Raw genomic sequence first — 17,833 nt, 5'->3', positions numbered from 1 at the left:
GTTCAAAATCATTAAAAAGCCCATAAAACCTCCCAAGTAAACAAACAGACTTGCCAAAGCAACTATGTAAACATCGTCAAGCGCTTCTGAAATGATTGGGCATTTGGATTGCAGTCAAGAGGCCATAAAACTTTGTGAGTAGACAAATAGACTTCAGAACTGGTATCTGAACAAATGTCAAGATTAAATACATAAAAGCAATGGAAAAGATGATACATTAACACATTATTATAATATTATTATATAACCAACTCTTAAAGCAATCATATATCTTGATTCCAGATTTTTGTCCATAGAGGAAAATATAGTAAATTGCATTTTACATTTTTATTTGTTGGATTTTTTTAACTAATCTGAAGAATTTTCCACATTTGCAATGTTGATCTTTTACTTGACAGCTTGTCATTGAGCAAAGTTTATAATCTGACAAATAATTTTGTTTAATGTGTAGTTATATTTTCCAATTACAGCATTGTCATAACTCATCCTTTTGAACAGATACATACATTTCACGCTACAACATTGAATGATGAACTGTAAACAAACCACTTTTCTTACTTTAAACCCTTCCCGCCTCCATTTCATGATTCATGCCTCCATGTAGATGGTGTAAAACCCAACAGCTGCTAAAGTCCCATCATTCAAAAATAACGACTTGAAATGGACTGTAAATGTGCCCTCAGCGGTGTCACGAGCCTCCTTCTAACGTTGGATGGGGGTGGCGGGGGGAGCAGCAGAAATGGCTGGTCTCTCCTTTGTCCTTGTGAAAATGGCTAAGGGCAAAATAGAGATGGGAATTCTGGCTGCCCCACTTGGTGGCCTTTTCTATTCTGGTCTAATCTCTGATTGGTCCTGAGATCAGGACTGAGACAATTTGACCCTGAAACTTTAATATACACCGGTGCACAGGTGGTAGGATATGGACTTCCATCATTTTTGAAATCTGGTTCTTGGACTGAATGTTGCCTTGTAATGTTAACACAAGTTAACATAGTTACTGTTAGGGGTTGTTTTTTGAAAAAAGATGTGGTTTGAACAAACAGATTCAAAGTAACACATAGATTCAAAGTCGCATACAACAGGTTTATTTAAAGAGATAAAAGCAAATTACTGCAGGCCCTGGAATCTGAAATCAAAAGGGAAAATGCTGGAAAACCTCAACAGGTCTGGCAGCATTTGTAAGGAGAGAAAAGAGCTGACGTTTCGAGTCCAGATGATAAAGGGTCTTCTGGGCTCAAAACGTCAGCCTTCTTCTCTCTGTACAGATGCTGCCAGACGTGCTGAGATTTTCCAACGTTTCCTTTTTTGGTTATTGAAAGAGATATTCTTTGCATTGCACAGAACAGAAACTGAAAAGAAATAGCAGCCTGTAAAACACCCCAGTGGCATCGCCATCAAATCAGGCAACCAACACTTAAAGCAATCATACAACTACTTATATGTCTTGATTCCAGATTTCTCTCCACAGAGGAAAAGCCAAGGGATGGATGTGACGAAGATTGTCTCATACACCTCCTTAGTGGCGGGCTCGTTTGCTATTCAGGCACATCTGATAATGACCATCTTGGGTAGAGATATTGTGTGGTTGGCCATGTTTGATTTTGACAATCTGATATTATGGTTGCATATTGGGCCTTAAGAATTACAAATGGTGGTTCATTCCATGGCAGGCTCAAAACATTTCGGAGATGTCATTCTTCCAAAGGAATTGTGTCAGGGCAGGTCTTTTTTAACCTGTCTTCTGTAATCTGACTCTGTCCCACGTATTGGAGGGGGGATGATTTGAATATTAGGATAGGCTTCAATGTCAGTACTGGGCACCATAGAGTCAAAGAGGTTTACAGCATGGAAACAGGCCCTTGGGCCCAACTTGTCCATGCCACCAATTTTTTTAGAAACCCCTAAACTAATTCCAATTGCCTGAACCTGGCCCATATCCCTCCACACCCATTGTAACTGTCTAAATGTTTTTTAAAAGATAAAATTGTACCTGCCTCTCCTACTACCTCTGGCAACTTGTTCCAGACACTCATCACCCTCGGTGAAATACTTGCCCTTCTGGACACTTTTGCATCTCTTCCCTTTCACCTTAAACCTATGCCCTCTAGTTTTAGACTCCCCTATCTTTGGAAAAAGATATTGACCATCTAGCTGATCTATGCCCCTCATTATTTTATATACCTCTGTAAGGTCACCCCTCAGCCTCCTATGTTCCAGAGGAGAAAGGTCCCAGTCAATTCAGCCTCTTCTTATAACTCAATCCATCAAGTCCCAGTAGCATCCTAATAAATCTTTTCTGCACTCTTTCTAGTTTTATAGTATCCTTTCTATAATAGGGTGACAGAATTGCACACGGTATTCCAAGTGTGGCCTTACCATTCTCTTGTACAATTTCAACAAGACGATCCAACTCCTGTATTCAGTGTTCTGACCAATGAAACTAAGCATGCTGAATGCCTTCTTCACCATTCTGTCCACTTGTGACTCCACTTTCAAGGAGCTATGAACACATACCTGTAGATCTCTTTTGTTCTGTAACTTTCCCCAGTGCCCTAGCATTAACTGAGTAAGTCCTGCCCTAGTTCAATCTACCAAAATGCATCACCTCACATTTGTCTGAATTAAACTCCATCTGCTATTTGTCAGCCCACTGATCCAATTGATCAAGATCCCATTGCAATTGGAGGTAACTTTCTTCACTGTCCACTATGCCACCAATCTTGGTGTCATCTGCAAACTTACTAACCATGTCTCTTATATTCTCACCCAAATCTTTAATATAAATGACAAATAACAGTGGACCTATCACTTATCCCTAAGGCACACTGCTGGTCACAGGCCTCCAGTTTGAAAAACAACCCTCTACAATACCCTTTGGCTTCTGTCATCAAGCCAATTTTGTATCCATTTAGATACTGCACCCCGGAACCCATGAGATTTAACCTTATGCAACAACCTACCATGTGGAACCTTGTCAAAAGCCTTGCTAAAGTCCGTGCAGACAACATTAACCGCGCTGCCCTCATCTACCTACTTGGTTACCCCTTCAAAAAACTCCATTAAATTTGTGAGACATGATTTTCCACTCTCAAAGCTGTGCTGATTGTCACTAATTAGTCCTTGCGTCTGTGAAAATATCTTCCAACACTTTACCCACCACAGATGTAAGACTCACTGGCCTGCAGTTCCCAGGCTTTCCCCTGCAACCCTTTTTAAACAAAGGCACAACATTTGCCACTGTCCTATCTTCAGGCACCTCACCCATGACTATTGATGATTCAAATACCTTGGCTAGGCGACCCGCAATTTCCTCCCCAGCCTCCCACAATGAACTGGGATACACTTCATCAGGCCTCGGGGATTTATCTACCTTGATGTGCTTTAAGACTTCCACTACCATCTCCTCTGTAATATGTACACTCCTCAAGACATCACTGTTTATTCCCCCAAGTTCCCTAACATCCATGCATTTCTCAACAGGAAATACTGATGAGATATATTCGTTTAGGATCTCACCCATCTCTTGTGGATCTGCACATAGATGACCTTGTTGATCATTAAGAGACTGTACTCTCTCCCTTGTTACTCTTTTGCCCTTTATCTATTTGTAGAAGCTCTTTGGATTCTCCTTTGCCTTATCTGCCAAAAAATCTTGTGTCCTTTTTTTTGCCCTTATGGTTTCTCTCTTAACTCCACTCCCACATTCCCTATACTCTTCAAGGGATTCACTTGACCCCAGCTGCCTATGCATGTCATGTGCCTCTCTTCTTCTGGACCAGGGCCTCATTCAGGGTTCTCTACTTCTGCCAGCCTTGGCTTTCACTCTAAGAGGAATGTGTTTACACTTTTGAAAGCGTGCCACTCACCAGGCATCCCTTTTCCTTCCCACAGACTGCCCCAGTTAACTTTTGAACGTTCTTGTCTGGTACCATCAAAATTGGCCTTGCCCCAATTTAGAATTTTAACTTTTGTGCCAGACCTATCATTCTCCGTAGCTATCTTAAAACCGATAGAATTATGGTCACTGGTCCCAAAGTGATCCCTCACTATCAATTCTGTCACCTGCCCTTCCTTATTTCCCAAGAGGAAGTCAGGTTTTGCCCCCTCTCTAGTTGGGCCATCCACATACTGAATGAGAAATTCCTCCTGAATACTCTCAACACATTTCTTTCCATCCAACCTTCTACTACCAACTTATAGATGCTTGGCTGTTGAAAAGTTCACTACTTAATCAAAGTAAATGCTTTAGTCGTAGTCAGTAAATATGTTAAGCTCACTGATATATTTAAGGTTAAGAACATAGAAATTTATTCCTCAGATGTAGGCAACTTTACTGAAACTGAGTGTATCGGTGCCATGTAGTAATGTTGGCAGTAATCAAAACAGCATTAATTCAGCAAATTTGTAAGTGCCATTGATTTTTTTTCTGGCTCAGAGTTATAAACCTTTCAGCAGAGCAAAGTACAAGTCCCAGGCAATTATGGGATGTGGTAAATAACAGCATAAATCACTCCTCAGCGTTTCCTGGAATTTCTGTGCATAATAATGATGCACACAGCAGGTGAAGATCTTGTGGCAAAGTGTCCCTGTCTCTGTGCCTGTAGCTCCACTTTCAACTCCCACTGCAAGGAAGGTGCACTCCTAATGCAGTCAAACAGGTTAAGCATCTTCACAGTGTCAGGTGGTAAAAATGAGAGATTCCTGGTCAGTAATGTGATGGAAAGAAATCAGAGCCTCTGCATCTCCATCCAGATGGATGGCACAGTGGTTAGCACTGCTGCCTCACAGCGCCAAGTGACCCAGGTTCAATTCCCGTTTCGGGTCACTGTCTGTATGGAGTTTGCACATTCTCTCTGTGTCTGCGTGGGTTTCCTCTGGGTGCTCTGATTTCCTCCCACAGTCCAAGTAGAACATAGAACATTACAGCGCAGTACAGGCCCTTCGGCCCTCTGTTGCGCCGACCAGTGGAACCAATCTAATGACCCTCTGACCTAAACTATTCCAATGTTATCCATAAGCCTATCCACTGACCATTTGAACGCCCTTGAAGTTGAGTCCACAAGCATGTGCACATTAGGTGGATTGACCACGCTAATATTAGTGTCGGGGGGACCAGCTAGGGTAAATGCATAGGGTGATGGGGATAGGGAGTGGATGTGATTGTGGTCGGTGCAGACTTGATGGGCTGAATGGCCTCCTTCTGCATTGTAGGTTTCTATGATTCTATGATCCGTAGCTCCAGGTTACAGCATGAATGTAAAAATGTGTGTCGTCACAGCAACTGAGACTACTTGAAGGCTCGGCTGATTTACTTGGCTGGATGGCGAGTGTGCATCAGACTGGTGCTGACGCCACGGGGCTCGATCCCTGTTCCAGCTGAGGTGGACCCAGGCCTTGTCTCCTTCCTTCCCTATGGCGGGGGTTGTGGCACTGTTGGGCGGATCTGCCTTCAGGCAGGCAACCCAAGAAGAAAACCCTGTAGATGTGGCATTACTGCAGTAATTTGCACCCATCACTACAAGAAGAATAAACTACTTCACTGAAGCTCCTGTTCTTACGTACTAGAATTGTCTTTTACATTTCGGATTAAACGAGCTGTGTAGCTCGGAGGCAACATATGTAAGAGCACAAATTATCAGATGCCTTCTCAGGCGAAATCTTTTATATGTAAAAAATACTCTTATCTAGTAAACCTGCTCAGTTTCACCGTGGGTTGGACTTTTTCATTTCCATCCCCCAGTGCATCTGAAATGTCCTGCTATTGATGCAATTCACTCACACTGCTGGGACGTAATTTATTCAATATTCAATGGTTTGAAAATTCTCTTTGCAGTTACCATCTTGTCGCTGAATCTCATTATGCGGTGACTCATCCAGTCGGTCTATCTGTAAATGTTGCTTTAATTTTGGAGATACTGAAAGGCAGTAGGAATAACCGTTTAAAAGGCAAACTTGCACGTCACTGACCAACGTGCCAAATGAATCTCAATGCAAGGGCTGCACTCCCGATATAACGACAAGAATTCACTAAGGTAGCCCGGTGCAAGGTCAGGAGAAAAGTTTGTGATTCGTGGAAGAGAATCATAGAATTCCTACATTGCAGAAGGCCATTTAGCCCATTGAACCTGCACCGATGACAATCCCACTCGAACCCTATACCCGTAACCCCACGTAGTTGTCCTGCTAATGCCACTGACATTAAGTGGCAATTTATCATAGCTAATCAACCTAACCTGCACATCTTTGGACTGTGGGAGGAAACCGGAGGAAACCCATGCAGACACGGGGAGAACCTGCAAACATAGACATTTATCCAAGGCTGTAATTGAACCTGGCCTCCTGGCGCTATGAGGCAGCAGCACTAACCACTGTGTCACCATGCCGCCCATTTAGTCATGGACTGGAAATTGCTATTTTTCGAAAGCACACACTTATTGCTGGGTGAATTACTAAGTTGCGAAGAAGGACTTTCGATCTTCTAATTTTTCATTCTCTCTTTCACCCTTTGTATTGTACTCACATTTATGCAACCTGCTTTGACTTGGGTAAGTGTCAACAGCCATGACAAGTGAGATGGGCATAACATTTTCTTCCAGCAAGCTTGAGTTTGAATATTCCCTAGCCATGCTTCAGTTCAATTTCCTCTCTATTTTTGTTGTGTATGTGTTGTTTGTCCCTTTAAGACAGTGAGTCACCTGTCTTCAGGGACCCATGGAATCTGAGAGTGAGTGATCACACCAGAAGGTGGAGGCCTGCCTCAGGCAGAATCATGTTGGAAGCAGGTATGGACTCAAGTTCTGCTCCAGGGCAGCCCAGAGCTGCAAACCTCCTGCACCTAAATTTCTCTTATCAATAAATACCTTTGATTCCAAACAAAACCTGAATCTCTATGGTGCTAAACTGTCACAACCTAACATAGAATTATGGAATCCCCACAGTGCAGAAGGAGGCTCTTTGGTCTGCACCTTTGGAGCACCTTCCCCACACCCATCCCCTCCCGTAACCCCACGTACTTACCCTGCTAATCCCCTTAATTCACACATCTCGGGACACTAAGGGAAAATTTAACATGGCCAATCCATGTAACCTGCACAGAACCGGAGGAAACACACGCAGAATTGGGGAGAATGTGCAAACACCATCCAGTCAGCTGAGGCTGGAATCGAACCCAGTTCCCAGGCACTGAGAGGCAGCAGGGCTAATCACTGTGTGCACTTCCCCCAACAGCAGTTCTCCTGTGTTTCCACCTTTCTTGGGGTGAGGGAAATCTCCCTTCCTGCCAGTTCTCGATGCCAGTCACTTAGTGAATGCAGTGCGACTGCCATGTCAGTCTTGGCTCCCTGAAAAAGAGAGTAGAATTTCATATAGGAATAGCTGCTGGAAGAGGAGAGCAGAGTCCAACTATCTGGGCTCTCGCTGTTTTTGTTTATATGCTGAGGCAAGAATCCAGTATTGATTTTAGTGCCAGAAATAATGGAAGCGAGTTCAGAGGCAGCAGATTGTAGAGCTGCCTGTCAGTCAATGATCCGGCTCCTGAGCACTGCCTCAGCTAGTCTTGCAGCCCAGGATCTGTATTGTGTCGTATTGCCCAACCTCCCTGCAGTTTCCGAACCACACGGTCCTCCTCACTGACCCTCGAATTTCCATTGTCATGCAAAAATAAAGTGACAGGGAAAAATACAATGAAATGGGGCAGAGAATGCCAGAGAGCCCTTGAAAAGATTGAACTGCAAAGACAGATTCTGAAAATGATGAAAGAAAGCTACATAGAGCTACAATGTGTGAAATAGGCAGGCAGAAACAAAGAATAAACCAATGGGGAAAAACAAATTAAATTATTAAATGCCATCTCTAAGGGGCTGGTTTTTATTGTGTTTTCATCAGCGGGACTTGTGTTTCTTTTTCATTCTCAGCGAGTGGACATATAAAAACCACTGTCCTCGATGGAGTTTAGAAGGATGAGGAGGGATCTAATTGAAACTTTCAGAATACTGAGAGGCCTGGATAGAGTGAACGTGGAGAGGATGTTTCCACTAGTGGGAGAGACTGGAACTCGAGGACCTGACCTCAGAGTGAAGGAACGCTCCTTTAAAACTGAGGAGGAATTTCTTCAGCCAGCAAATGGTGAATCTGTGCCGCAGAGGGCTGTGGAGGCCAGGTCATTGAGTGTCTTTAAGACGGAGATAGATAAGTTCTTGATCAATAAGGAGATCGAGGGTTATGGGGAGAAGGCAAGAGAATGGCGATGAGAACCATATCAGCCATGGTCGAATGGTGGCCAAATGGCCTAATGCTGCTCCTAAATCTTATGGTCTAAAACCATGAAACAATTTCATAGAATATTCCCTATTCGCAGAAGTTTCCCAACACAATTAATTGGGGTCTTTCCACAACACCAAATTTTTTTTACAAGATGATTTCTAAGGTTTTTATGACATTTTGAACTTGTGCATTCTGGTGTTCTTTTTAAATTAATTATTAAGAGCATAATTTGCTCCTTCTGTACATTGATTAAAAAAAAAATCAGGCCCTTGGCAGGTTGACATCTGTACAAGGTGTTGAAAAAAGCAGATTCTTAAACAGTTAATTTGTCAGCCAGGCTGTAGCACAACTGCTAAAATTACCCCAGCCCTCCTCTCCATACCACCTCTCTTCCCCCACCCCTGCCCCAGGCAATAGAGGGTAACCCAGATAGGGTTCACTCTAATAATTCATTAACCCTTGCTCTGCTTGAGATGAAGACAGGATCAGGTCAGTTCTGATACCTCCAGTGTTGGGATAAACTGCGGACAATTGTTATCTATGCTTATAAGTGAACAAATGGCCACTCCTGTATGACACTGAAGGGGGTCTGGAAGTGCTCCCTCTAGGCCATGTAACCCTATGGACACATAGAAATTGATTGTTAGCCACAAGGGTGACAAACAGGCCAAGCATAAGCAGCAGTTCCTTTAAGAGACAAGCATGTGTGACTGCATGCTAATATTAGGCAGCACGCTGGCACAGTGGTTAGCACTGCTGCTTCACAGCGCCAAGGACCCAGATTCAATTCCAGCTTTGGCTGGCTGTGCAGAGTCTGCATGGGCTACATCTGGGTGCTCTGGTTTCCTCCCACAGTCTAAAGATCTGTGGATTAGGTTGATTGGCCAAGCTAAATTACCCCTTAATCCCCCTGACACTATCAGGCCTTGGATGCATGGGGTTACGGGGATAGAGTTTGGTTGGGATTGTTGTTGGTGCAGACTTGATGGACCGAATGGCCTCTTTCTGCACTGCAGGGATTCGATGATTCAAGTACCCATGCAGTGCTACAAATGGGTCGTGCATACCATAGGGAAATTAGAGGGAATATTGGTCAATGGCACAAACACAAGCCAGAAGATAAGATTATTTACAAATACTGTTGGCTGGAAAACCCTGTATACATGTCTGACCTTGTTCACTGCTGCTTTCAAACTGCTTACACCCTATCAAGTTGTGTAATGATTGCAAGTAGTTGAAGATAATGCGCCCTTAAAAGTGCATGCACTTCATATCACAAGTCAAGAGACTTGGTGAGCAAGGTGCAAAGTTCTCACACCTGGAAACAAAGACAAGGGCAGTGGTGTTGACAGTGAATAGACTTTCAGTCTCCTTTGGGGCAGAAGAGAAATGAGAGGGAGAGGGGAAAAGCATGGTGGTTAGCATGGTCAGCAGAGAAAAGAAGGTGCAAGTTCTCTGTAAGCTATCAAAGCAGGATATGGGATTGAAGACAGCCTGTGGTCAAAGAGACAGATCCTGGAGCCAGCTACGGAATCCAGGAGATTTGTCCTGATGTGGCCAGGAAGGAAGAACGGTTGTTGGAGCAGGCTTTATCGCTGGTAGTGGAATCTGGAAACTCGCTAAAAACTACGGAAAGCATCAATAGACAATCGCATGGCGCTCAGTGAAATAGGGAAACATGATCCCTTTGGAAGTTGGAAGCAACTGTGTACTTATTCCTATAAGGAAAGTGATTCCATGGATAATGTAGTGAACATATTATCTGAGACATAGAGTTATCGGTCATGTTAGGATGAACTTTTGTGTAGTTTTGGATATAAATTTCTTACAAAATAGTGTTTCGTCAGTGTTGCTTTTAGTTTGCTTGTTCCAGTAAAACATAAAACTTGGAAATATGTCGTCCCATCCCTTTAAGTTGGCCAGTGCAAACTCATTTTTTTTCCCCACGGTATCTTTTAGAAAAGACAAATGATCTTAACGTAAAGCTACAGGGAACCTTAACACCAGAACGTGGGCAGCGGCATTGCAAGGAAAGTGCTGCAGTGATACCACTGCACACGCTAACTAGAGCAATAGACAAAGTCGAACTTGGCTTTGTACAATAACCTTTATTTCTCCTCCTTGTTGGAGAGGAATTAGCCTTTGCTGTTCGCCCCCTAAACGGCACAGCATCTAAATGTGTGGGATATCGATTACAGCCTTATATTCCATCCACTCAGTAACATCCTGCCTCACTGTGCTGATCTCTGTCAAAGTGAAATGTCACCCCCCACTGACTTCAGCTTAAATGAAACTGTGCCTTTCTCCTGTACTAAAGAGGAGCCAAGAAAGGAGCTGGAATAATTACGTTCTTCTGCTTTGCCTCTACTTCAGTTGTATCAGTGCCATAAACTGATAGGCCACAATTTCCAGGCTCACCAGTGTTGGATTGGGGAGCTGGGGTGGGGGGAGAAGATACCCCAGTGATGCACTGGGGAATTCCCCTCGGAACTTTCCAGGTAAGTATTTACATGGCAGTTGTCCAGAAGGGCTAACATTCCCCTGGGCAATTGTACTACTTTATGAACCGTCTGATAAAGTGATGTGAATTACTTGGTTGGTTCTGCCAGGGTTGTGCTAATAGCTACTCAAAAATCAGAAGAAATAAATCTCCTCTAACAACTAACTAAATGCCTAGACCGACCCACACAAGGGATTCCCCCCCACCTTCCCCACATCCTCTCTCCCTCCTCCCCCAGGGGACACCCCCATTCCCTGACTATCCAACTCCCATGGTATTTCCCAACCCACCCCCATAAGATGTCCCCCCCGCCCGCCCCCATTCCCCTCACTCACCACCCACAGGGGACAAATCAAAATGTGACAAATGACAACATCCCCTAACTACTAGTACCTAACTTTACTCATGCTCACATTGTCTACCCATAATTACTTAACCTTGCATGCCCCTCCCTCCCTCCCTCCCTCCCTCCCTCCCCACCACCTGTCTGGATGTGTCGCCAGGATGTACATTGTACATCAGAGGTGGAGGTGGCTAGCTGCCTTCTACACTGTTGGCAGGCATCCTCTGGAGGGTTGAGTCCGAGAAGGCCCTGGTCTGATTTCGGGTGGCATTCATGTTGCAGAGTCACCCCATTCTGGTCATTGTGCCTGAGTTGCATGGGCCTCAGGGAAGGGGGAGTGGGTGTGGAGGGGGAATTCAGATTGACTGGGAACTCCCAGGCTCTCCTGGGTGGAAGGCCCTGGGCTGAGCTCCAGCAGATCTTCCTCCCTCCAGTTGCTCATGGGCTCGTCCTGGGTTACTCCATGGGATAGGGGAGCAGCTAGAGTGAGGTCCTCCTGTTCAACCTTATTTGGCGCTGCCATTTCTGGAGGCCTGTGATTGTCTGTGCAATGCAGCTAAAGCGCTCAGCCCCTGAAGACCATGCTTTGGAGTTTTCCCACCATGGATCTGACCTTGAGCCCCAGGCTTTCCACTGTGAACGCCACCCTTGCAGTTTTGGCTTGAGTGCTGCTCATTTTCAGCAACATCCCCTGCAGCAGGAGGCTGTGGGACTCCTTCATTTGGCCTTGCAGTTGCAGGAGTGGCGCTGACGACCCCTCCTTGTATCCCCGGTTCTGCCTTTGTATCTCCAACAGCTGAGGGAGGAACGAGTCCAGAGGCACCTCACCTGGCTGGGGCACACCCGGCAACCAGCAGATCTCCGAGGGTTGGATGTCTGGGACATTCCTGCCTCCACTTGATGTGATCAGAAGCTGTGGGGTGCTCAGCAGGTAGTGATCCAGAAGCCTGTTAAGATCACCCACCAAAGTGAGAGACTGCACTGGGTCATGCTGTGAGGCTTCTTCACAGTCCCTCTCTGATATCTCCATCAAGGTTGTGTTGAGGATGGGTTGTTCAAGCACTCGTGGACAGGCCAGGTGCTTTGGATGATGATCCTGTAAGACAAAGGGCATGGTGTTAGTACGTGGCCTGGACTATACAGAACTCTGAGTTTGGTCTTCTGGATGAATGTACAGAGGCTCCTCACTTCTGTCTCACAGGCCCCACCTCAGTCTCAGCACAGGCCCACAGCTGCTCCAACTGCGTGAGCTCCAGGGGTCTCTAAAAGAATCATCAGTTTGGGCATCTTCTCTTGTTCATGTTGGTTGTGAGGAAGTTTCTCCTGCAGGGACACAAATGGAGATGATGTTTGCTGGTGGGTCAGATGTCAATGTTACCTGGCGTGAGTGGGCATGGTGTGGAAACAGGAGTGCAGGGGGTGCTGGGGCTCTGTCAGGTGGCAGCAAGAGGAGTTGAGGTGATGTTTCGAGGGGAAGCGGCAAGGTGGAGTGTAGAGAGGAGACAGGGAGCACTTACCCTGGTGGAATGGAATAGTTCTTTCATCTTCCTGCAGCATTGCACCCCCCCATCCTCTTACACTGATCAGTGCTGCAACTGTCTGCCAGGCGGGAGTGGTAATTTTACTGGAGTGTCTCCTTCCAGCCCGGGGCTACATTGTTGTCTGTCTCTCCTACACAGCACCCAGCATACGGGTGAGGACCCCCTCTGTGAATTGAGGAGCTGGCATCCTCAGTCGAATGAGAACAAGTGCTGTGGAATTTAGCCACGGCATCCCCTTGTTCAAAGTGTACAGATGACCCCCAGGATGGGTGATTCAGATATTTCCCCCTTACTCACTTTCTTTTCAAAAATGACTGAAAGTTGTGGTCTGGATTTTGCTGCCTGTGCTGGTGGGAATCGTATCGGTTTTGGTGCCAAAATTGACACTTTGCCATTATTTTAAAAGAATTACACTCATTGTGTTAATAGTACTGACTCCTGATCCTGGGCAGGAACCATTTTTGTTGAAAATATGAACTCTTGTTGCATAGTCTTTTCAATCAATAACTGTGAATTCAAATTTCTTTAAACCTTTACCCGTCTCTGCAGAGATCAGAACAAACAGATTATAAGGAGACATAGGTTGGCACAGTGGTTAACACTGCTGCCTCACAGCGCCAGTGACCTGGGTTCCATTCCCACCTCGGGCCACTGTCTGTGTGGAGTCTGCACGTTCTCCCGTGTCTGCGTGGGTTTCCCCTGGGTTCTCCGGTTTTCTCCCACATCCCAAAGATGTGCGCTTTAGGTGGATTAGCCATGTTAAATTTCTCCTTAGTGTCGGAGGGACGAGCTAGGGTAAATGTGTGGGGTTATGGGGATAGGGCCTGGCTGGGATTGTGGCTGATGAAGATCTGATGGGCCGAATGGCCTCCCGCACTATAGGATTCTATGCTAATGGATGAGGCCAAGTGCTCACCTCTACTTACAGATATTTTATGGTTATTTTGCCTCATGTGTGGAGGGTTGTGTTAACCCTATTTATGTCAAGCGCTATGTCGATAGCTCAGCTGAATGATTGGAGTTTGTTCTCCTGATTTTGAAGCTCGTGGATTTCCATGGTGATGTTTGTTGTATTGCAGCCATATTGGAAAAGCCCCTTGAGAAGAAAGCTGGCAGGAACTACGGACCTCCTGGCACCAAGAGGCTGATATACTTTATCGATGACATGAACATGCCTGAAGTTGACGCATACGGCACTGTTCAGCCGCATACACTTATCAGGCAACATTTGGATTACAATCACTGGTATGTGGACAATGATAATAAAGAAAAATGTTTTCTTTAATGCACAATACTTCTCTCAAACATCAGAGATGAGCATTGAATGAATGGGGCAAAATTTGATTCAGGGAGTAAAGGGTAATCGTGAATTAGTAGCCCCTATTATTCTCTGCTCGATTTCCAATAGAAATGCAAACAAGTTGCTACCCATGGTCGTCACTGCTCAAACCAAAATTTAAAGCCCAATATTTTTGCATTGTTCCAGATGAGGATTCGCGGTATTCAATGGATGATGTTTCCCTTTTATTTACGCATTTAATAAAAATGCGGCACAGTAGGACAGTGGTTAGCACTGTCGCTTGACAGCTCCAGGGTCCTGGGTTCGATTCCCGGCTTGGGTCACTGTCTGTGTGGAGTTTGCACAATCTCCTCGTGTCTGCGTGGGTTTCCTCCGGGTGCTCCGGTTTCCTCCCACAGTCCAAAGATGTACGGGTTAGGTTGATTGGCCATGCTAAAAAAGTTGACCCTTAGTGTCCTGCGATGCGTAGGTTAGAGGGATTAGCGGATAAAATATGTAGGGATATGGGGTAGGGCCTGGGTGGGATTGTGATCGGTGCAGATTCGATGGGCTGAAGGGCCTCTTTCTGCACTGTAGGGATCTATGATCTAGTACTATACTAACATATGGGGCCTGCGGTTTTCTGTATACAGCCGAGAGATCATTTGCATCTCTCCTTTCTGAACTTGGGCCAGCACAGTGGTTAGCACTGCTGCCTCGCAGTGCCAGGGAACTGGGTTCAATTCCAGCCTCGGGTGACTGTTGGTGTGGACCTTGCACATTCTCCCCATGTCTTTGTGGGTTTCCTCCCACAGTCCAAAGATGTGTGGGATAGGTTGATTGGCCGTGCTAAATTGTCCTTTTATGTTGCAATGATTAGAAGGGTACATAGGTGGGATTATGGAGATAGGGCTGTGGTGGGATTGTTGTTGGTGCAGGCTCGATGGGCCAAATGGCCGCCTCCTGCACTGTACGGATTCTATAATCATAGATTTTGGCAGAATTATTTCCTCTGAGTGGATCCTCCAAGTGTCAGCTTGGTTTATATGGCACCATTCCTGTCACAGCTGGAATGTTGCCTCGAACCTTCCTTTATGGCTTGGGCACGCGTTTTAAAATTGACATTTTGGTGCAAATATGAGGATGAAATCTCTGGGGCAAGATATCACAGTGCAGCCCAATCTGCCTGTTCATAATTATGTAAGAATATCCCATAGCACATTTTGGAGTGGAGCAAGATTTTTACCTACCTAACAACCACAAATACAATCCAATAAATGAAATTCACTGGTTACGAAATGGGTCGGACTTAGGGTGGGATAAGCTGCCCTGCAGGTGCAAGAATATCATTGTTTTATTTTTGAAAATGTTACTGGATCCATGGGGTAAGGAGCTAAGCTATGAAATGAGTACTTTCAGGTTCTGTTTGAAGCTCATCATTGCAAAATGAATGCAGTGAAAATCAGAGCAAGGTCACTTCTCTCTCCGAGTGTTTAGCCTTGCAGGCACGTGGGGCAAGCAGTGAGTACGTGGAGAATGCATAGTTACTGTTAGTATCAGGTGGCCTCAGGATGGCCGGTTTCATTCCAAGAGTGAGAGTTGACAGAATACTGGAATTGCTGGAAACCTGAAATAAAAGTAGAAATACAATTATGTTATACAATGTAGAGTGCATGATCTTTAGAAACATCCTGAACTTGTGAAAGTCACTATATAAATGCAAGTTCTTTCCATGTATATTTTATTCAGAGAATCATATAATTCCCTATGTGCCGAAGGAGGCCATTCAGCCCATTGAGCCTGCACTGATAACAATCCCACCTCGGCCCTCTCCCTGTAATCCCATGTATTTACTCTGTTAATCCACCTGACACTAAGGAACAATTTAGCATGGCCAATCCACCTATCCACCACATATATGGAGTGTGGGAGGAAACCCCATGCAAACTCCATACAGTGACCCGAGGGTGGAATTGAGCCTGGCTCCCTGGCATTGTGAGGCAGCAGTGCTCACCACTGTGCCAATTTATGGTAACCCATTTAGTTCAGCATCTTGCCAGTGTCAGAAATTTAAAAAAATATATACATATATCTTTTACCAGGTATGACCGAACTAAGCTTTCACTGAAAGAAATTCACAATGTGCAGTACGTGTCCTGTATGAACCCCACAGCTGGCAGTTTCACCATTAACCCTCGCCTGCAGGTATGTCTCATTTCTATCGATGTTTACTGCTACTAGTTGCTTGGGGATTACTTTGACTTGGCACCAGATTTAAATTACCGTTGACTAAAATTGCTTCATCAGATGAGTCACTCACTTGATGAAGGAGCAGTGCTCCGAAAGCTCATGATTCCAAATAAACCTGTTGGACTTTTAACCTGGTGTTGTGAGACTTACTACTGTTCTTTCGGGTCATCAATGAGTGTTGTTGCTGACTACAAAACAAGGTCTAGTGGTTCAGGGTACCCTATAATTAATGTAACCTCTGTCCAAGAAAGGAGAAAAATATTAACCAGACTACTTTTGGACATTTTCTGCTTGCTAGCAAGTAATTTAGGAGGGATGTGGGTGCAGCCATGGGCCCACCAGACATGAGTTGTTAATAATAAAGCATATTCCAATAGAAATTCTAAACAATTTATCCAGCATATCACACTCAATTAGTTGCTAGTTTAGATTATCACAGTATCCATTCGGACTGAGTTAGAATAATCCAGATAATCAGCCACACTCAAAACATGCCTCATTTGCACTTGCTAAAAGTGACATACATTCATATACAGGGAGTTGTTCTCCAAATAAAAGGAAACTAATTCAAGCCTGGTGCCTTTTTTTATTATTCAGGAGCTTGGGGAGCCAATAGTTCTCCACCCCTTTCTCAATGGGGCAGCATTGTGGCACAGTGGTTAGCGCTGCTGCCTTACGGCACCAAGGGCCTGGGTTCGGTTCGTGGCTTGAGTCGCTATTTGTGCAGAGTTTGCACGTTCTCCCCGTGTCTGTGTGAGTTCTTCCAGGTGCTCCAGTTTCATCCCACAGTCCGAAAGATGTGCTGGTTAGGTGCATTGGCCAATCTAAATTCTCCCTCAGTGAACTCAAACAGGCGTTGGAGTGTGGCGACTAAGGGATTTTCACAGTAACTTCATTGCAGTATTAATGTAAGCTTTGTGACACTAATAAATGAACTATAAACGATGGTAATGTCTCAACCAATCAGTGCCAGCGTGCCAACTTTCTTCCTGTAGCGTAAATTGCTTTGATCGTTTGAAATTTGGCATTCTTGTATTTGTCCTGAACTGTGCAAGAAGCAAAGCTTTGGCAACACGTCTCCCTTTCAGCAATATTTAAGACTTAACAGTGAATAAATCACTTACTGACAGTGATCTATAATGTTATAATCAAGTCCTATATCTTAAAAATGGGCGCAGGATTGGTGATAGCCTAAAGTGCAGCAATCAATTGCACAACCATGCCCATGAGTCAAGGCAGTGTCAGCCCCCCACAGACTGTTATCGTTGCTATTGAAACACACACAGCCTCCCCTTCTGCAGGATTAGCCAGATCTCTGGGTTCTCTTGTGAAAGCCAGACCATATTGCAGCAGGAATTACAGTGAGATACTGTGAAGAAAAATTGAGGGCGTATCCCGAATATTCACCGGCAACAATCCCATCCAGTCCCTATCACCGTGACCCCACATATTTATCTTTGTAATCCCCCTTACACTAAGGGGCAATTTTGGTATGACCAATCAAACTAGACTCTTTGGATTGTGGGAGGAAACCTGAAGCACCTGGAATAAACCCAAGCAGGAGAATGTTCAAACTCCACACAGTCATCTGAGGCCAGAATTGAACCCAGGTCCCTGGTGCTGTGAGGCAGCAGTGCTAACTACTATGCCACCATTTT

At 44.9% G+C, this 17,833-nt stretch overlaps 1 protein-coding gene across 1 annotated transcript in view; it reads left to right on the top strand.

Annotated features, from left to right (window-relative positions):
- dnah9 (dynein, axonemal, heavy chain 9) overlaps positions 1-17,833 on the top strand; it is a 521,732-nt gene that overhangs the window by 178,785 nt on the left and 325,114 nt on the right. The window contains exons 39-40 of the mRNA XM_080209043.1: positions 13,726-13,891; positions 16,028-16,130. Coding sequence (XP_080065169.1) covers positions 13,726-13,891; positions 16,028-16,130 — 269 coding nt within the window. The remainder of the gene's footprint in view (positions 1-13,725; positions 13,892-16,027; positions 16,131-17,833) is intronic.

Source organism: Carcharhinus amblyrhynchos, chromosome 21 (assembly GCF_965287045.1).
Source record: "Carcharhinus amblyrhynchos chromosome 21, sCarAmb.v2.hapA, whole genome shotgun sequence".
Classification (NCBI taxonomy): Eukaryota; Metazoa; Chordata; class Chondrichthyes; order Carcharhiniformes; family Carcharhinidae; genus Carcharhinus; species Carcharhinus amblyrhynchos.
This window is presented reverse-complemented; position numbering and strand designations above follow the sequence as displayed.